This window comes from Octopus bimaculoides, chromosome 11 (assembly GCF_046866305.1).
Source record: "Octopus bimaculoides isolate indiv1 chromosome 11, ASM4686630v1, whole genome shotgun sequence".
NCBI lineage: Eukaryota > Metazoa > Mollusca > Cephalopoda > Octopoda > Octopodidae > Octopus > Octopus bimaculoides.
The window spans coordinates 69,706,819-69,727,744 of NC_142938.1; the positions used below are offsets into that span (position 1 = coordinate 69,706,819).

The 20,926-nt window shown below is 37.5% G+C and overlaps 1 protein-coding gene across 4 annotated transcripts in view; it reads right to left on the minus strand.

Annotated features, from left to right (window-relative positions):
- The window catches only part of LOC106876698 (E3 ubiquitin-protein ligase UBR2), a 108,018-nt gene that overhangs the window by 16,856 nt on the left and 70,236 nt on the right, over positions 1–20,926 (minus strand). For all 4 annotated transcript variants that reach the window (XM_089360330.1, XM_089360329.1, XM_089360328.1 and 1 more), the window contains exons 19-37: positions 17,868–17,923; positions 16,809–16,919; positions 16,123–16,188; positions 14,386–14,462; positions 14,145–14,239; positions 13,029–13,153; positions 12,491–12,543; positions 11,212–11,314; positions 9,788–9,836; positions 9,391–9,545; positions 8,424–8,514; positions 8,153–8,247; positions 6,809–7,056; positions 5,123–5,278; positions 4,076–4,213; positions 3,169–3,348; positions 2,266–2,369; positions 1,575–1,686; positions 842–902 (exon numbers count right to left, since the gene is read on the minus strand). In XM_089360330.1, the coding sequence (XP_089216456.1) occupies positions 842–902; positions 1,575–1,686; positions 2,266–2,369; positions 3,169–3,348; positions 4,076–4,213; positions 5,123–5,278; positions 6,809–7,056; positions 8,153–8,247; positions 8,424–8,514; positions 9,391–9,545; positions 9,788–9,836; positions 11,212–11,314; positions 12,491–12,543; positions 13,029–13,153; positions 14,145–14,239; positions 14,386–14,462; positions 16,123–16,188; positions 16,809–16,919; positions 17,868–17,923 (2,075 nt within the window). The remainder of the gene's footprint in view (positions 1–841; positions 903–1,574; positions 1,687–2,265; positions 2,370–3,168; positions 3,349–4,075; positions 4,214–5,122; positions 5,279–6,808; positions 7,057–8,152; positions 8,248–8,423; positions 8,515–9,390; positions 9,546–9,787; positions 9,837–11,211; positions 11,315–12,490; positions 12,544–13,028; positions 13,154–14,144; positions 14,240–14,385; positions 14,463–16,122; positions 16,189–16,808; positions 16,920–17,867; positions 17,924–20,926) is intronic.

Here is a 20,926-nt window from a genome sequence, read left to right on the forward strand (position 1 = left end):
TATTCATCAACTTATAGACATTATATTGTGTCTATTTGTTTATTTTTTGGAGGACAATTGTAGCGGTGTACATACATGTATAACATATTATGCTTTACATATATAAAAATGACTGGCATCCGTGTTAGTGGAGTGCTAAGAGCACCATCCGAGGGTGATCGTTGCTAGAGCAGCTGACTGGCTTCCGTGCTGGTGGCACATAAAAAGCACCATTCGCGCGTGATCATTACCAACGTCGCCTTACTGGCACTTGTACCGGTGGCACGTGAAAAAATATTCGAGCGAGGTCGTTGCCAGTGCCGCTGGACTAGCTCCTGTGCAGATGGCACGTAAAAAACACCATTTGGGCGTGGTCATTACCAGTACCGCCTGACTGGCCCTCATGCCACATGTAAAAGCACCCACTACACTCTCAGAGTGGTTGGTGTTAGGAAGGGCATCCAGCTGTAGAAACTCTGCCAGATCAGATTGGAGCCTGGTGCAGCCATCTGGTTCGCGAGTCCTCAGTCAAATCGTCCAACCCATGCCAGCATGGATAGTGGACGTTAAACGGTGATGATTTTAATTTAAATATGAAAAAGTAAATCCAAGCCTTTTTAGTATCTTATGACCATAAGCAGTTTAGTAATCAAAACGATAGATATATTGTTTATAATCTAGATATAATTTATTCATTATTTTAATTAAACATTTTTAGTCTCATTGTAATTTTTTCTTTCTTTTATGGTCTCTAGCATAGACTTTCTTTCTTTTACAAATTAGATAAACTCACTACAATTCCTGTGTTAATAGTTCACATTTAAATAGATAGTTTTGGTAGCCGAGAGCTTAATATACTTACAGTATATACATCTGTAGCAAACTTTTTCATCATTTCCCTCATGCTCTCTGAAAAGTGGCCACTATAAAACAAAATAACTCACATTAGGCATTAGTATTACTGAATTCTCAAAGATGTGCTGAATTAATTTAGGTCTGTAGCAGATTATGATATAACTGTGGAGGCGCAATGGCCCAGTGGTTAGGGCAGCGGACTCGCGGTTTCGATTCCCAGACCGGGTGTTGTGAGTGTTTATTGAGCGAAAACACCTAAAGCTCCACGAGGCTCCGGCAGGGGATGGTGGCGAACCCTGCTGTACTCTTTCACCACAACTTTCTCTCTGTTTCTGTTGTACCTGTATTTCAAAGGGTCAGCCTTGTCACACTGTGTCACGCTGAATATCCCCGAGAACTACGTTAAGGGTACATGTGTCTGTGGAGTGCTCAGCCACTTGCACGTTAATTTCACAAGCAGGCTGTTCCGTTGATTGGATCAACTGGAACCCTCGACGTCATAAGCGACGGAGTGCCAACAACAACAACAATGATATAACTGAATAAACCTCAGTATATTTCTGGTACTTATCTAATTGATTCTGGTTAATTTGAAATCTTAAGCATAAAAGGATGAGACTAAAATATCATGAGCACAGACTAGTTTTTACACATAACGACATTCTGAGAATAATTTATTATGTGAGAACATGGTGAAATGCAATGCAATTAAACGGATGAACTGCCAAGAAATGTCTTACCTATTGTCATCATAAACATAATTCCATAACAGAGTGAAGTTCTTGGCAACACTTTCAGCCATTAGTTTTGTTATCGTGGAAATAGGACAAGGTTGGAACAGTAAGCTCTCATCTACAATGGGAAATATATAAAAGGTCTTGATAAACAACAGAATTACAGATAAAATACAAGTTTTATTTACAAGCAACATCTAGAAGAAATAGTTCTAATTATAAACATTGGAAAGATGAAAACAACAAAGACCTAGGTAGGGTATGAATTCTGAATATAACTAAAACCAATACAAGACATTTTGTTTGAGACTAACAATTCTTTTAGCCACCACCCTAAAATAAATTGAAATCATTAAGCGTTTTAAAGATTTTTGATATAATGCCTGGTTATAGTTTATTTATAGAGAAAATCTGATGAATGAATTAACTGATAAGATTTTCAGTATAAAACAAAAACATAATTGCCTGGCAATCAATATATATGTGGTTCAAATCCTCAAATCCTGTCAAAGGGCTTGTTTGCATTTCACTGCCTGAAGTTGTTTATAATGTCTAATAAAATATTAGTTGTGGGAGAAAACTTAGTGTAGTCAAATGAAAAGACATACAAAAATATTTTAATATGGATTTTCAAGGCTGAAGACATTTAAAAATATAAATAAGATAAACACAGAGAACAAGAAAAAAATTTCTCAACCTTCAGACTCTTTATCAACAGCAGCTTTGACACTGGCTTGCACAGTCTTTTGGATGCCATCTAACCAATCATTGAAGCTGAGATCTACTGCCTTCTGTTGGTCACTGGAATACAAACCAAAGCAAAGATATGGGACTTATGTAAACAGTGTCAATTAAAAAGGAAATATTTTATAATCAAATATTAAAAAAAAAACGTATCGTTAGTGAAAATAACTTTACTCTTACACCATTGGTGTATCTTGATTTTACATAATACCAACTCTTTTGTAACATTTTCCAAAATGGTTTCTTTTCATTCTTCTATCTTTATGTGCATCTTTAGCAAAGATCTGTGAAGGCGCATGGCTCAGTGGTTAGAGCGTTGAGCTTACGATTGTGAGGTTGTGAGTTTGAATCCCGGACTGGGCTGTGTGTTGTGTTCTTGAGCAAGACACTTTATTTCACATTGCCCCAGTTCACTCAGCTATAGAAATGAGTTGCGACATCAGAGGTGCCAAGGTGTATCGGCTTTTGCCTTTTCCTTGGATAACACTGGTGGCGTGGAGAGGGGGAGGCCGGTATGCATGGGCGACTGCTGGTCTTCTATAAACAAACTTGCCCAGACTTGTGCCTGGGATTTAACAAGAGAAAGAAGTACATTATGTAATGTCCTTTTATTTTTTTGTCAGGCAGAAAGATGTGATTCAAGGGATATTTGGCTGCTATGACTAGCAGATCATAGACTCTTTGTTTATTCAAAATCTGTAGTGATTCATTCTCTTGTATGAAATCAGAAGTTTAAATTACATCACACAATCTCTCTCTCTATCTCTCGAGGCGGTAGAGAGAGAGAGAGAGAAAAAAAAAGGCCAAGTTTATAAACTAAACTACAAACAGCAACTAATAATCATTGTTAACTTACATGTCACATCCTGTAGCAACTGTCCTTAATGTGCTCAACGGTGGTAACATAGGAATCACAGTATTGCTAATTGCTCCACATAGGGGACACAAAAATTCTAACTTTTCAATGTTGTAACTACAGGTATTTCGGTATCTGAAAGGTCTGCGACGTTCTTTTGCTGCAATGGCATCAAAATATCTACAAGAGAAAGGAACAAACAACAGTAATATATCTCTCTTTATAAGGGATTTAGAAAATAATTTACTAAATGGCTTTAAATTGTATCTGAAGCAATAAATTTGGGTTACAGGAACAAGCAGAGTTATGTTCCTTGCTAAGGGGTACAACACAATAATGTTCTATGATACCTTAATTCACATTAATTGGTACTCTTACCAGAGTTGCATTTGGCACGACTTTGTTTACATTCGAATAAATCGTTTCTGCTACTTTGAGTTCAATCCTCAACTCACACTGGCAGAAAAGGTCCCTAATTTTACTGCTGGTAAGTAGCTTGCCAACCACATGTGTTTGTGTGTCTGTGATTGTCCCCCCAACATCGCTTGACAACCGATGCTGGTGTGTTTATGTCCCTGTAACTTAGCGGTTCGGCAAAAGAGACCGATAGAATAAGTACTAGGCTTACAAAGAATAAGTCCTGGGGTCGATTTGCTCGACTAAAGGCGGTGCTCCAGCATGGCCACAGTCAAAAGACTGAAACAAGTAAATGAGTAAAGAGTATGATTAAATGGTTTCAATAAAAGTTATTTACAAGTCCCTCGGTGCATGTACAATAGAGACAGTGATGGCATGGTTGAATTTGAACTCGTGATCAAATTGTGTAGATTTGAACCTTAACCACGTTCATGTAAAAATATATAAAAATATATTATAGAAACTATTGAATATTTCAAAAGCGAATCACCTTTGCCAACAGTCAGCATGCATCACATGACCACAAGAGCTGGTGTGAGTTCCACAAAAAAGGTCTGAAGACATAAATAAAGGATCTTCATCTTCGTTGTTTATGTGTTTGCCTCTTGATTGAGATAAGACAGAAGACCTGAAATTGAGAAAATTATAACAATATAAACACACATAAAACCAAAATTACAAAAAAAAAAAAAATCTAAGTATGGTTAAGTATTTTAATATTCCACAATTATTTCAAAAATGATTTTCAATTATTTGATATATAAAAAAAAGAAACAAATTAATTAAATTAATGACAATCTTGTCAACCTCAGCGATATAGAATGCATTAACCTATCTGAAAGCCCCAATCTGTTCAAATTCAGTGCCCTTAGGATGTTACAAGATCGAATGTACAGTGCAGTCTAACATTTAAACCTGGGGGTCAGCAACCATATTTTTTGTAATAGTTCACCTTTGTTTTCTTTAATATCTGCCCATTGCACACATGTATATCAATCATATCATATATCTTTTCTTAACATCCTTAGGCGCAGGAGTGGCTGTGTGGTAAGTAGCTTGCTTACCAATCACATGGTTCCGGGTTCATTCCCACTGAGTGGCACCTTGAGTAAGTGTCTTCTACTATAGCCTCAGGCCCACCAAAGCCTTGTGAATGGATTTGGTAGATGGAAACTGAAAGAAGCCTGTTGTATATATGTATATGTATATATATGTGTGTGTGTGTGTGTGTGTGTGTGTGTGTGTGTGTGTGTGTGTGTGTGTGTATGTTTGTGTGTCTGTGTTTGTCCCCCCAACATCGCTTGACAACCGATGCTGGTGTGTTTACATTCCCGTAACTTAGCGGTTCGGCAAGAGACTGATAGAATAAGTACTAGGCTTTCAAAGAATAAGTCCTGGGGTCGATTTGCTCGACTAAAGGCGGTGCTCCAGCATGGCCACAGTCAAATGACTGAAACAAGTAAAAGAGTAAAAGAGTAATGAAGTTATTAACCGAGAGATATTTATATTACAAAAATCAGTACAGACGTACGCTTACCTTTGTACAAGGGCTGAAAGAACCATTACACGTGCATTGTAAGAAATCTCTTGGTCTTCTTGACACAGAATACACACAGCTTTAATGGGGACTACGTTGTTGGTGCTAGTTTGTCCACAACCCAATGCAACAGGGAAAGGAGTAGATGTAAGTTCACTGGAAAAACAAAAAACACTACACCCAATAAATTTAACAAATTAAAATAACAACTGAATGTACAAAACTACTTAGAGAGACTCTTTTACCAATTTCTACCAAATGGACTAAATCTATTTTTAATATCTGCTTGACTGGTAGTCTAGTAATTCATCAATTAAGTACAACATTTTCAAATGGTCTATTCGCTGAATTAATAATCTTGAAGGATAAACTCTCTTCCAATGCTTAATTTTAACATTCATGTAGAATATCACAAGTTTTACATACTTCCTGTATCTTGTGACTTAACTGCACAAGGAGTTTGATGCAGGGAGCCTGGTTATGCATCTGAATATGGCTTCTAGTAGAACCATGTATGACTTCGGCATTATTTGGATGCACAAATTCTTACAGGACTTATTCTAAAACTTAGCTAAGGCATACAAGCAGTAGACTTTCAAAATACTCAAAGACAAGCCAAAATATTATAGCAGGGAAAAGAAGTTACAAAGAGAGGAACAGCATGATAGATGCAATTTTTTTCAAATTGCTTCAACAAAGAACATGAAATATTTTCCACACGAAAACCAAAAGCATGTTATAGACATTTTGCAACATTAACACAAATCCTAGAGACATAGTTTCAGCTCTTCCTCTTCTCTAATAGTTCCTGCTCTTCTAAACTGGCAAACTGCATGCCATCTAAAGCACCGGCTTGTGCCTTTCTGTCTTACCCTCCAAACCTCACAATCAACACTTGTCAAACCTTTCTTTTCTACAACTGTAGTCTTTGCTGTTTCTACTGGCATCAACCAACAATAATTCAAGTTGTGACCCCCAACCAATCTGGGAAGGGTTTATAAAAAGTAATAGACAAGCACTGCTTCTCCCTTATGATTAAACCGTAATAGGAAGACATAGGTGCTTTTGAACGATTTACTCAATCATCATCATTTAACATCCGTTGTCTACGCTGGCAAGTTGGAGGCCGCACCAGATGCCAGTCTGATTTAGCAGGGTTTCTATGGCTGGTTACTCTTCCTAACACCAAACACTTTACAGAGTGTGCTGGATGCTGGCACCACACAGGCACTTTTACGTGTCGCCACACAGGTGCATTTATGATTCACTGCACAGGTGCTTTTACATGTTGCTGCATGGGTGCGTTTATATGTCGCTGCATGGCCGCTTTACACAACTACAAGGATTAGTCTTGTCTTAATCCTTCTGCTACGGGGTACAGGTCTTCTTGAGTACAGCCAGGTGCCAGCTATCTTGATCCTTTGTTATCTCGCTTGAAAGGTTCAGCTTCCTGAGGTCATGCTTCAGTACTTCATCCCAGGTCTTTCTGGGTCTCCCACTTCAACTTGTTCTATCCCCTTCATGGAGCTGTCAGCATCCCTAAGTAAATAATTACTACCCCAAAGGCAATAACTAGTAAAGTTGCCCTCCAAAGAGCAGAACACAAAGCACCAAGCTAGCCAATATAACTATCACCAACTACACCACCTCTACCATTGTACAAGTATAAAAATAGCAAAACTCAACCTCAAATCCATGTCTGACCAAGCTGAGGTCAGGCCGGATGTTGCCATCTCACAGAGAGAAGGATTGTCTTGAATAAAGCTTCGTTGCATTGCAGACAGCTGTGACATAATCCGTTGCCGTCGTTTAGCCGCCAACTCGGCCTTCTTCTTCTTCTCCTGCTCCCGTTTAACATCATAAGTACTGCTCAGATTGTTTATACTGGAAATACTTTCAAATTCATTCTCCATTTTCCTCACAGCAGCAAATTTCTGCAAAACAATGAATAAATAAAGGATTCAGCCACCTGTCAGTTTACAACTCATAAGTAGTTAGAATAGAAGCATATATTGCATGTAATGGTTATAGTTCTGTACTCAAGTGTCTTTTACAGGTTTTAGTCAACTGATAAAATCCCAATCGCCAACCACTCCGAGAGTGTAGTGGGTGCTTTTACATGCCACCGGCATGAAGGCCAGTCAGGAGGTACTGGCAACGGCCACGCTCAAAATGGTGTATTTTACGTGCCACCTGCACAGGAGCCAGTCCAGCGGCACTGGCAATCTTGCTCGAATGTCTTTACACGTGCCAGATCACAGAACCTAAACAAAATACTACAAGGTATTTTTATCCAGCATTTTACCAAGTTTATCATTTGCCTACTGTATAATAGATATTTTGTTCCTCCAGGTTCAAAGCCTTATACAATTTAATCATTCAATTTTAAGGATTAAAGTAAACTTGCAAATATTTAGCAGAAGAATACATATTAATATGTATACAAACATATTAGTCTTTAATACTTATGCCACTATATACTTCAAGTAAGTTTGAAAAAAAAATTTGGAAGGATTTAAGTAAAATACATAAATTTTTCATTTATTGGTATATTAATCTGATATTAGTAACGTAACTAAAAAAAAACAATTACATATATTCATCATCATCACCATCATCGTTTAACGTCTGTTTTCCATGCTGGCATGGGTTGGACGGTTTGACTGAGGTCTGGAGAGCCAGCAGCTTCACCAGGCTCCAATCTGATCTGGTAATGTTTCTACAGCTAGATGCCTTTCCTAATGCCAACCACTCCAAGTGTGTAGTGGGTGCTTTTTTAGGAGCCAATCAGCTGGACCTGGCATCAATCATGTTTGGATGGTGCTTTTTACGTGCCACCAGCACAAGATTTTGAATTGGTTTTATAAAATACAAAAAGAGGTGGTCTTATATGGGTTGGTATCAAAAAGGTTCAAAAGGTGTAAACTATTAATCCATAACAGAAAAAGTTGGCTCATTTCAGGGAAAAATGTTTTAATAGCATGTCAATTTGTTCTAGACGGTAAAAATTAGAATGGTTATTCTACTCACATTAAGAACCCATTTGAGGAGCTTGCTCTGATATTCCTGAGTAAGATTCTCACTGCCAACAACACTATGTAATAACTTGAGAATATTCTGACCATCTGGAATAAAAATAAAAGACTTCATTAAAAATACTGCAAACTAGAAGAATCAGAGGTAAAAAACATGTAATTACTATATTAACAGAGGCATAAAAGCTAAGTCTGGTTTAACCAGCTTACACACACACACAAATTTCTCATTACGTCACAAAAAAATAAAAACAAATTTGGAATACCTTTTGTAGCTTTTGCAAGAAATTCAAAAGGCTCGTTGTTTTCATAGGCTGCCTTCTGTTCGTGGAGAGCCAGTCCAATTAGATGCACTACCTGAGTAAAAATGGATAGCGAAAAATGTATAACCACAGTAACAATAGAAAAAAGCAGTAAGGAGTAAAGACAAAGCTACACAAAGCAAACTGATATATTGCTAATAGGGGCCAACAGAAAAACCCTACATAATTTTTCTGACTTGCTAAATACATTAGCCAAAGTTTTCTCAAATCATACCTTAACATCTTAAAAACAGTATACATTGAGTAATTTAGTCCTAGATGCACTATCTGAATAAAAGGTGAGATAGTTACAACCAGAATATTTATGCCTGGTAACTGTGCCGCCACTGCCATCATCATCATAATTTAAACTTTGCTTGCCATGCTAGTGTGGGTTGGATGGTTGGACAGGAGCTGGTAAAACTGGGGTACCATTGTCTGTTTTGACATGGTTTCTATGGCTGGATGTCCTCCCTAATGCCAACCACTTTACAGAGTGTATGGGGTACTTTTTACATGAAACCATCACCAGATGCTTTTCACGTGGCACCATCGCCAGTGCTTTTCACGTGGTACCATCACCAGGTGCTTTTTACATGGCGCCAGCACCAGTGCTTTTTACGTGGCACCATCACCAGGTGCTTTTTATGTGGCACCATCACCAGGTGCTTTTTATGTGGCACCATCACCAGGTGCTTTTCACGTGGCACCATCACCAGGTGTTTTTCACGTGGCACCATCACCAGGTGTTTTTTACATGGCGCCAGCACCAGTGCTTTTTACGTGGCACCATCACCAGGTGCTTTTTACGTGACACCATCATCAGGTGCTTTTTATGTGCCTCATATACAAACAATTGTGTTCTTAATCGACAACCTCATATCCATTGCTGACATTTACATAAAAGGCAATGTTAAATAGTAATACATACCCTTTCAAATTGAGTCTCGGACCATGATCTGGAGCGTTCAGCAGCTGTTCGAGACAGTACAATTGTCATTATATGGATCATTACATCACAACTCAAAACATTCCGTACTCCAGCAAATAATTTACAGAACCGAGGAGGGGCTGGTGGTGGTAAAGCTGTTGAGAGAAGGTAAAACAAGGTAAGTTGGCAGATTCCTTTACATGAAAGTTCACACAAACACAGTTAATTCTAAAACTATGCTATCACTATTAATTTCTTTCACTGACTTGAAGCAACATGTTTTGTAGAAGAGTACAGATAGTTATATCAACCCAAGTACTTGACTGGTACTTTATTTTATCAACCCTGAAAGGATAAAAGGCAAGGTTGAACCAAATAGGATTTAAATTTAGTTTACCTCGATCTTCTCCAGCTTGCTTCTTTTTCTTCATTTGACTTTCTTCAGACTGCAAGAAATATATAAAGATCATTATTAAGATGGCCATCAATATTGTTGAAAAGGTTGAGTAAGACTTTAGAAAGTGTGTTTGTTCTACAGCAAGCATTATATTGATGCCAGTGATAATAAAATAAATGATAATGCTTAGTAATATAATAACTGATTGTCAAAGTAGTTAAATAATTAATAAATAAGTGTTCAATGACTAACGCTGAGGCCTGGTTTTTGTTATTTGTAGATAAAAGACAAATCAATTTCCTGAGAGGATCTCAGTATATTTCACATAAGAATTATAAATAACCTGTTTTAGTATTTCTAACAGGTGAAATGAAGCAATAGAATTGAATGAACAGACAAAATACACAACTATACATCGTTAATAGATTTGAACTTCAGTTAATGCTCTAACCACCTGTAATATAGAATTCAGTGTGTGTTTCCAGAGACATAAAGTCTGATGGAGACTAGCAACATATCCACATGGTAACAATCTCACTATGCAGTAATTATACATCTATGATCGTTTTAACCCTTTCATGGTCATGCTTCAAATGAAATGAACTCCTTATGATTCTGAAGTGATTTTTGTAGAATAATTAAGAATTTGAAGGTATTTAGAAAAATAACATTGTCCATCATTAATCAGATGATGGAACGTAACAAAAGATTCTAACATAAAATTATAACGGGTTTAAATTTACATACTCTTATTCTTTTTACTTATTTCAGTCATTTGACTGCGGCCATGCTGGAGCACTGCCTTAATAGTCGAGCAAATCGACCCCAGAGCCTATTCTTTGTAAGCCTAGTACTTATTCTATCGGTCTCTTTTGCCGAACTGCTAAGTTACAGGGACGTTAACACACCAGCATCGGTTGTCAAGCGATGCTGGGGGGACAAACAGACATACACACATATATATATATATACATATACAACGGGCTTCTTCCAGTTTCCGTCTACCAAATCCACTCACAAGGCTTTGGTCAGCCTGAGGCTATAGTAGAAGACACTTGCCCATGGTGCCACATAATGGGACTGAACCCAGAACCATGTGGCTGGTAAGCAAGCTACTTACCACACAGCCACTCCTGCACCATAAATACATTTTAAAAGAAATTTGTATCATAGAATCAGAGTTTTCATTTGAGTTGGTGTCAAAAGGGTTAAAGACGCCTACATTTCAATACAGAGGCAGATAAACCCTTCATTCTTGTAACATTAGAGATTTGTAAACAGAAACAATCTGGCATTTGGGTTATGAGATCGTGCTGTGGACAGTTGAACTGCAACTTTACACACAATGAGTTGGAACACTGAACAAAATAGAAATAATAAGCAGTACTTCTACAATACAATGAATGAGTATACATAACACTTACTTTAGATTGCTCTGACCTGCTATAGTGATAGAAATAGGGATTGTATTGCTCACAATACTCTGGTTTTAGCTCATAGTGTCCTTTGCCTCCAACTTGACTTTTCCTGAAATGATGGAAACATTTGAATTAAAAAAACATGCTTACAAATTCATCAATATCAAGGTCTATATATTTCCTTATGCTAGCTCAAGTTAGATAGATGTATTGTACAAGCTCTCATTGTTCAGCTTAGACTACCATTACTATGTGAAGCCCAACATCCTGAGATCTCATATCAGCAGTGTTCGCTTTCGTGACTTTGTCTTCTTTTGCTGTAAGGCACTCTGCACTGACAACTCAAATCAATATCAGAACAGTTATTTCTCCAACACTTTGGTAAATGTTTGAAGTCCAGCTGCTCCCCCCGGCTTAGAGGGATTTGAACACAGAGCACAGTGATTTAGAACAACTACCATGAACTAATCTGTCCAGTGCCAATTCACCATCTTTAAGAATTCATAGTAATACTCAATATTTCTCTCTGGTTCACATACAGACACACACACTATTCAGTAATAATTCCTGGATTAATTTCAAAGTTATTGAGGCACAAGAATGGCACTGTGGTTAAAAAGTTCACTTCACAACCACATGGTGCCAGATTCACACACACTCCGTGATATTTTAGAAAAGTATCTTCTTTTAGTCTCTGCTTGACCAATAACCAGTGACTGGAAGTTGGTGGACAGAAACAGTGGGAAAGCCTGAAAGCGGCAAGTTGGCAGAAACGTTAGCACGCTGGGCGAAATGCTTAGCGATATTTCGTCTGCCGTTACGTTCTGAGTTCAAATTCCGCTGAGATCGACCTTGCCTTTCATCCTTTCAGGGTCGATAAATTAAGTACCAGTTACGCACTGGGGTCGATGTAATCGACTTAATCTCTCTGTCTGTCCTTGTTTGTCCCCTCTATGTTTAGCTCCTTGTGGGCAATAAAGAAATAAGAAACAGTGGGAAAGCCTGATGTGTTTATGACAACACCACCATTAGCCAAAAACCAAATCTTGTGTCAGAGAAATCTATAAAGTAAGTCCCCAACTGAAAGAAAAACTATGGGTGACACAATCAACTAAAACCCTTGAAAGTGGTACCCCAACATAACTGAAAATAGTAAAATAGTATTTAGTGAATAATGTCAAAAGGATCCCTAAAGTGTAGCCCGAGATGGAGACAAAAGTGAAACATTCACATTTCAGTATGGGATCAGACAACACAAAATAAGAGATGAAAAAAAATATCTTACTTAAAATTTGCGACTTCATTCACCACAAGTTCAATTCCAGTCTCATGATTCCACTGAAATAATTATTATCATCGTCAATAATCTGCATAAGTTAGTAAAATTAAACAAATAAATTAGAAATCTGTAGTAGAAATGATGTTTGGCAGTTTGAACCAGACCTACCTCGTTAAACTTAAGTGCCAAAGCCCCAACAACCCATATTAGACCTTCCTTTGCCATTGTTCCAGTCATACATGTTAGGTACACAAATTAAAGTTATTTCTGCCGAAACAGGTTTAGCAGGTCTTTAAAAAATTCAATTTCTTCACAGTTTAACTTTCAAATGAAAATACCATTATCAACTATGACGTTACAAATGACAAACATTTAGAGTTGAAAATTTATTTCTTCCACAAGTTTTTGAACTAGAAATTAAAAAAAAAATAAAAATTGACCTGGATTATTAGAGTCAGACTAGGAAACGTTAAACAGTTTCTGTTATTATACTGATATTACACTGCTTTTGTAGTATAGGTTAATAATTAAAAGTTGCACTTACATCTTCGGGTAGGGCTTTTACAAGTTCACTGTGTGCCATTGGAGTAATGCACAACTGGTGGATAATTTCCCTCTTGACAACGTCTTTGTGGGTTACTTGCCCCACACCAACAGTGTAACGTTCACCTAAAGAAAAAAAAAAAAAGAAAAAAAAGGAGGGGAGGAGTCAAACAATAGTTTATATTAAGTCCAATATATTTTTTTTAACATTTGTTTCCACATGCTAACCTGTACCCCAAGAGTTCTGGAGGTTTCTAATAATCACTGCCAGAGCAGCGGTTTTACTCCCATGCCGGAGGCACGTAAAAAGCACCATTTGAGCGCGACTGTTTCCAGTTTCGCCTTACTGGCACTTGTGCTGGTGGCATGCGAACAAAACATTGGACTGACTCCTGTGTAGGTGGCACATAAAAAACACCATTGGAGCGTGGCCGTTGCCAGTACCGCCGGACTGGCCCCCGTGCTAGTGGCATGTAAAAAGCACCCACTACACTCTCGGAGTGGTTGGCGTTAGGAAGGGCATCCAGCTGTAGAAACTCTGCCAGATCAGATTGGAGTCTGGTGTAGCCATCCGCTTTGCCAGTCCCCAGTCAAATCATCCAACCCATGCTAGCATGGAAAGCGGACGTTAAATGATGATGAAATTATAAAGTTCTTAAACTGTCAAACACAGGAAACTGATATAACTACATCTCAGATTAAAACAACGGTTATAGACAAAATTTGAACAATTAGTTTGGAATCTTAAGCCCATCTCAAAACTCCAATTAAATAAATTGTAGTTGAGCAGGTTAAAAATTAACTTGCTTAAGGTGAGAAGAGAAAGCAGCTGGGCATGAATTGGCATCAGTTAATGTCTACAAAGTGATACACAAGAATGACACCTGTTGGAAGAAAACCAGTTGAATACTGAGAACTGAAAGTAATTATGGTAGAGCAAAATCTAAGGTGTCGTAAGGTTATATCTGGGTCTCAGAGATGAGATGACCAATGTGAAATGGTGTGGATGTATGTTGCTACATAGACTAGTGCAATCTATGTCAGTATATAAAAAAAAACTTATTATGATGGTGCTCTTGCCAAAATGATCACAAATATGAAGAGGTCATGTAATTACCCAAAATTATAATTAAAAGGTTAAGAAACTCCTCAGCAAGCACACTGGTTTGTCTGACAGAATCTTCTTGACCACCTGGATCGTCATAATTAGACCTAGGATAAAATAGAAGCTAATTACAGAAAAGACAATTGTAATAATTATAATATGGATACATCAAATATCAGATGTTGTTAAGTTAAGAATAAACTCCATCAACAAGAAAAAAATAACAGAATGAGATTAATTGAGAGTCACTTACTTGACCCAAGCAAGTAAACCATACTTGTTCAACAAGTGAATGAGAAACTCATCAGGATTTAAAAGAGAAGCACCAATCTGGCAAAGTAAACAAAGAAAATTCTGTTACAAAGCATTCAAAGAAAATCACAATATTGGGTTGTAGAATAAAAGTGATTTATCATCAATGTATATACAGACTGTCCTCATTTAACGACCGAGTTACGTTCCAACAGCCCCGTTGTTAAACGAATATTCATAGGGTACGTATTTTTTTTTTTATAGGTATAGTGTACTGTATGTACATATAAAAACAGAATACCGTACTGTATAAAGTATATGCGGTACAGGGCCAAGAATCACTAACATAAACTGTTGAAAAATGAATAAGTAACAGTAAGATTATAACAAGGAAAACCTTAAAAGTTAAGAAATGAATACTGTATTATTGTAGCTCAGACATGGTAAGTATGTTTGTGATTCCAGGTCCAGTACGTAAGATGCCTAATAAACTTTTCTCAGGGTTATATAGAAAAGGTGAAAAGGTTTAAAGGAAACTCAAACATAATAACTTTGTTTTACTTTGGATAAAGATTACAAAAGCAACTCATTCTTGACATCAAAATGCATGAAAAATCCCATCAGTATTGTTTGCTCTGTTATCTTCTTTTTTTCGTCATAAATTTCTCGATAACATCAAAAAAAGTTCAGTTGTCTGCTTTTCCACTTTGGAAAATCGCTCAAAATTTGGATCCATCGCCTCAAGTTCTGTTTTGTAAAATATGTAATGACGGCTCATAAAGTTCGTAGTAACTCCGAGTGGTCGTTAAATGAGGACAGTCTGTATAGTATTCTACAGTAGAATGTGAATGTGTAATGCAAATAAATAAAGTATATAAGGTAAAAAGTGTTCCAGGGGTGATCATAAAAGGAATTTAACACTTGGAGTAAAGTGGTTTGATTAAATTTTAACATGAAGTAGGTTATGTCTAGGTGTCAGAGATAAAATGACTAGGACTGAGTATGGCTGTATGTTGTACAGCAGACCAATTCAATGTATGCCAATATAAAAAAAAAAAAAACAAGTGTTAAATCTGGTAGTGGTGATGATATTTTCTATCTTATAAGAAGCATGACTGAGCTTTATAGATGAGACAACACAGAACTGAGATAGATAGAAAGATACCACAAGCAGTGGATGTTACAAATGGATGTTATACCTATATTATAGATGATGATGAAGGTAGAATATCTCAGCATGTAAAACTCAATCTAAGCAGCAACTTCATTGAATACACAGGACAGAACAAAACTTCCCACTAACATCCAGTGGGAACCTAGAATTTCAAACGTCACAAAACAGTGGAAACTAAAACAATCATAACAGGTACCTGTGCATGTTGTCTACTAATATGTGAAATATTTAGTGAGCTAACACAATCAAAATATCGTAAAACTTCCAAACAATAGCCAACAACGTCTACTTGCATGTGTCAATGAGTTCTGACTTTTTAAAGTAGATGAATAAACTCTCTGAGTGGTTGGCGTTAGGAAGGGCATCCAGCTGTAGAAACTCTGCCAAATCAGACTGGAGCCTGGTGTTGCCATCCGGTTTCACCAGTCCTCAGTCAAATCGTCCAACCCATGCCAGCATGGAAAGCGGACGTTAAACAATGATGATGATGATGATGATCACTAATGGAACTGATAGCCATATCTACGGAAAACAAGTTTAAAAGAACACAAAGATAAACTATACCTGTAACATAACAATATCTTTATCATACATTTCTACACGGCATCTTACATTGTTATAAAAGAAGATCTGAAAGAGAAACAAAAGAGAAAATTAATAACATACAAAATATTTATTTCTTTATTGCCCACAGGGGGCTAAACAAGGACAGACAAGGAGAATAAGTCGATTACATCGACCAATCGACCCCAGAGCGTAACTGGTACTTATTTAATTGACCCCAAAAGGATGAAAGGCAAAGTTGACCTTGGCAGAATTTGAACTCAGAACATAACAGCAGATGAAATACTAAGCATTTTGCCCGGCGTGCTAACGATTCTGCCAGCTCGCTACCTTTAACACAAAATATTAAACAGGTAATAAATATCATTAATTCTTTTACATCAACTAATCCACCTTAATACACACCCCACTTAAAACTATATGGAATGTTTCTCATCTTTGCAACACACTTTCATCCTAACTACACAACTTACAGAAAACACATTAATTTAAACTAGTCACTTTTCCATTAAATTAGACACAACCTAACAATTTCAAATTGAAAATTTCAATAATCTGCATACGCTATTTATAATTTAATAGAAAATAAATCATAAAAAGGAATAAAGACTTGAATTCAGATTGTGATTAATGTCACAAAATATAAAATGAAACAGCTATTCTGAAGAATAAAATAACAATCTTACCTGATTAAGAAGGGAGAAACCATTTCTTCTCCACATTCCAGCATAATTTTGAGCTATCATAACTTGAGTTCGCAGTGGCGGTTCTATCAAGTCAACAGGACTCATTTCAAACTAAAGAATAAAAACCTAACTTTAATTAAATGCTGATTAATATTTGAAATTGATATTTGACAAAGTAACGAAAATAAAAAGGTATGCGTTAATAATTATATTTAAACATAGGCGCAGGAGTGGCTGTTTGGTAAGTAGCTTGCTTATCAACCACATGGTTCTGGGTTCAGTCCCACTGCATGGCACCTTAGGCAAGTGTCTTCTACTATAGCCTCGGGCCGACCAAAGCCTTGTGAGTGGATTTGGTGGACGGAAACTGAAAGAAGCCTGTCGTATATATATATATATATATATATATATATATCATCATCATCATCATCATTGTCGTTTAACGTCCGCCTTCCATGCTAGCATGGGTTGGACGATTTAACTGAGGACTGGTGAAACCAGATGGCTACACCAGGCTCCAATCTGATTTGGCAGAGTTTCTACAGCTGGATGCCCTTCCTAACGCCAACCACTCAGAGAATGTATATATATATATGTGTGTGTGTGTGTGTGTATATGATTGTGTGTCTGTGTTTGTCCCCCCAACATCACTTGACAACCGATGCTGGTGTGTTTACGTCCCCGTAACTTAGCGGTTTGGCAAAAGTGACCGATAGAATAAGTACTAGGCTTACAAAGAATAAGTCCTGGGGTCGATTTGCTCAACTAAAGGCGGTGCTCCAGCATGGCCGCAGTCAAATGACTGAAACAAGTAAAAGAGTAAACCTTTATGTCAGTTGAAACTGTTACTTTAAGAACTGTTTCAGACAACAGTTTTCAGTTTGTGATGAATAAATGTGGATGTTCTCAAATACAGGTATGAATATATCTCAAGAGACAAAGTGTCGTAAGTTTAATTAATGACGATGTAACAACTTATGAGAGGATGACAACAATGGTAAAGATGGCATAATAAAGTAGGAATCAGTTCAATCAAGCTTAACGTGAAACAAAACATACCTGTGAAATCATCTCTGGAGAACATATACCAAATTTGTCCATATGTAGATAAAGCCCTGGCAAGAATTAAAAAAAGAGGTAATCAATTTAAAGGAATTATTAAAAATATAAGATACAGATTATGATACCAACAGTGTTTTTAATTTGGTGACAGAGAAAATCCACTTTCTTCCATGTTTCACTATAAAGAATTTACTCATAGGCGCAGGAGTGGCTGTGTGGTAAGTAGCTTGCTTACCGGAAGGACATGTTTTTTTGTCGCTCCGCTGAATGCCAGCGTCGTGAATTTTGACGTGCAACTACAGGTAAGACTTTTGTGTTTTTTTGGATTTAGTGGGGGTTTGTTGTTCGTGTTTATTTATATTTATGTCGAGCAAGGAGTCTCCGCTGAATTCCACGCATTTGTCTGCCTGTGGGTGTGCTTAATGTCTCACTTAGCGGTGAGAAGAGTGTTTTGGAGGTAATACGCCTCCAAAAATTGTGAACTTAGTTTCTAAAGGTTTGTTGTTTTCAGGCCGTGAATTGAGAACTACAAATGAATATTGTGAACTTTGTTTAAAACAGAGAAGGAATTTATTGTTTTCAGACCAAGTTTTGAAAGCTAATAGATTTAAAGAAAAGTCTTCCTCTTGCTTTGAACTACACCACGTGGAACTACGCAAAGGATTTCATTTTTACCAGCAAAGTGACGACTGCAGCAGAGACGGGATCAAATCAGGCCGGAGTACCGTTGTGGCCTCAAAATTTGTTATTCTGCCTGAAACTTTATATTTTATTTATTCTTTCTGAACTGTTGTATTTCCTTTCTCCTTCTTTTATGAACTTTTTTAGTACGAACTGTTTATTTTATTTCTTCCGCTTTTTTGAACTGTTTTCTCTTTTTGCCTGTTTTTAAAAGTTTTCGTTGTTTAATTTTTATGTGGACATTTTTAACCATGGAGAGAACATAAAGAAAAATAAGGCCACTGCTGTGGAGTGGGAGATTATCCCACCCAAGAAGTGGTTAAATGATTTCAGGGAAAGAACGGTGGTGTTGCGGACCTACGCTAGGTTACTAGACACCATTACGGTCTTTCCCAAAGTGGAAATTGAAAAAGAGTTAGCAGAATATCTGCCAACTATTAAGTTTATGGCAAGGGGTGTCAAATACGTGACGGTTTGGTTGCTATTTGACACCCCTGAGGTGGCTCGCAAGTTTGCGAGCCAGCCCTTAGAAGGGGAAAAAATTCTGTTTCTTCCCACATACTGTGGGAAGAAATTAACTAGGGCTTGGAGACGGAGGAAGTAGAGGAGGTGGAAACCTCCTCGAAAAAAGGAAAAAAAAGGAAGAAGGTGGGCAACAATGGTTGGCCACCGAAAATCGTGAGGAGGAGGAGGACTTTCCAGCAAAGGTGGAAGTACGCCCTACTCCAGTGGCCCCAAAGAAAAAGAAAAAAAAGAACGAGGCACGGTCAGTGCTCGATAGTGCACCGTCGGCATGTCTCGACACTCCGTTGGTGGGAATAATGCCACCAACGGAGGAAAGCAGGTCGGCGGGAATTGTGCCGCCGACAGTAGAAGCTGTGGGCTCACCCTGTGAGGAAAAGGATCGGCTAATCCTATTCCGAAAGGGAGGGGCCCTGCAGAAATTTGTGAATAAAAGGAAGCGTCAGAGAGAGGGAGTCCTCAACTGTACTAAGGATCCGGACTGGCCTCCGCAGGTGTCTGCGGCGGTCGTGTCGAGTAGGCACTTAAGTGCGTTGGTGAATTCCTTCCCCCTCGGCGAATTCAGTATTGAAAAGTGGCCCGACCCAGACCCATCGTTTTGCTTGAGAGAAGCGAAGGCTATATCGGGTTAAAAAACCTAAGAGGACGAGTGCCTCATATTGTGTAATGAAAAATCCTAAGAGGCAAATGCCTTAATTTATGACTTTTTATGTACGAGGTTCATAGCCTCAATGTGAAAATTTAATTTTATAAAGAACAGTGTTATAGAGAAGCAAAGTTCGGCGAGTGGCTTTTGCCTCCTCTCGTCATACCATCATATTTATCATCCATTTCATCTCATTAATGTTTTTGTCCAGCCCGTAGCTCCTCTCTGTGTACTGCCTTTATGGCAAATTGAAATGAAATAAAGTAGCTTGCTTACCAACCACATGGTTCTGGGTTCAGTCCCACTGCGTAGCACCTTGGGCAAGTGTCTTCTACTATAGCCTGGGCCGACCAAAGCCTTGTGAGTGGATTTGGTAGACGGAAACTGAAAGAAGCCTGTCGTATATATGTATATATATATATATATATATATATATATGTATGTCTGTGTTTGTCCCCCAACATCGCTTGATAACCAATGGTGGTGTGTTTACGTCCCCATAACTTAGCGGTTTGGCAAAAGAGACCAATAGAATAAGTACTAGGCATCCAAAGAATAAGTCCTGGGGTTGATTTGCTCGACTAAAGGCAGTGCTCCAGCATGGCCACAGTCAAAATGACTGAAACAAGTAAAAGAGTATATAATCACCAATCAAGTAATAGTTCTAATATTCATAATTAAGTAATTGTTTTAAACCTCAAGGTCAAATTCCTTGGTACATATGTTAAAGTGTGTAAAACAAATTATGTTGTGGAGAAAGCCATTTTAGTAATTTAACAACAAACAAAACTGCTGAATTCACATTAAATTTTAAATTTGTTTCAAGAAGTGTCCAAACTTTCTTCATACAAATGCAACTTGGGTCAATGGCACAGTTCTTCTGTAACTCAGTTTAAATTAAAAATGAATCTAACAACTTTGTGTTATTAAATGGTCAGAATGGTTCTTCCATGATGTAACTGATTCACTTTCAAGAAATGCTTTCAGATCAAGTAACTTGCTAGACAAGTACAACTCCAAAAGTGTATAAAGACTTTTGGACCTTGCATGGTCTACATGTGTGTGTGTACACACACACACACACACACACACATATATATTTATGTTAATTTTTGCTCGGATGGTATGTAATTGTTTGTCCCAATAAATTCTTGACAGCAATTTTACCAAATTTCATTTTGAGAATAGAATAATTGTTTATTTCATA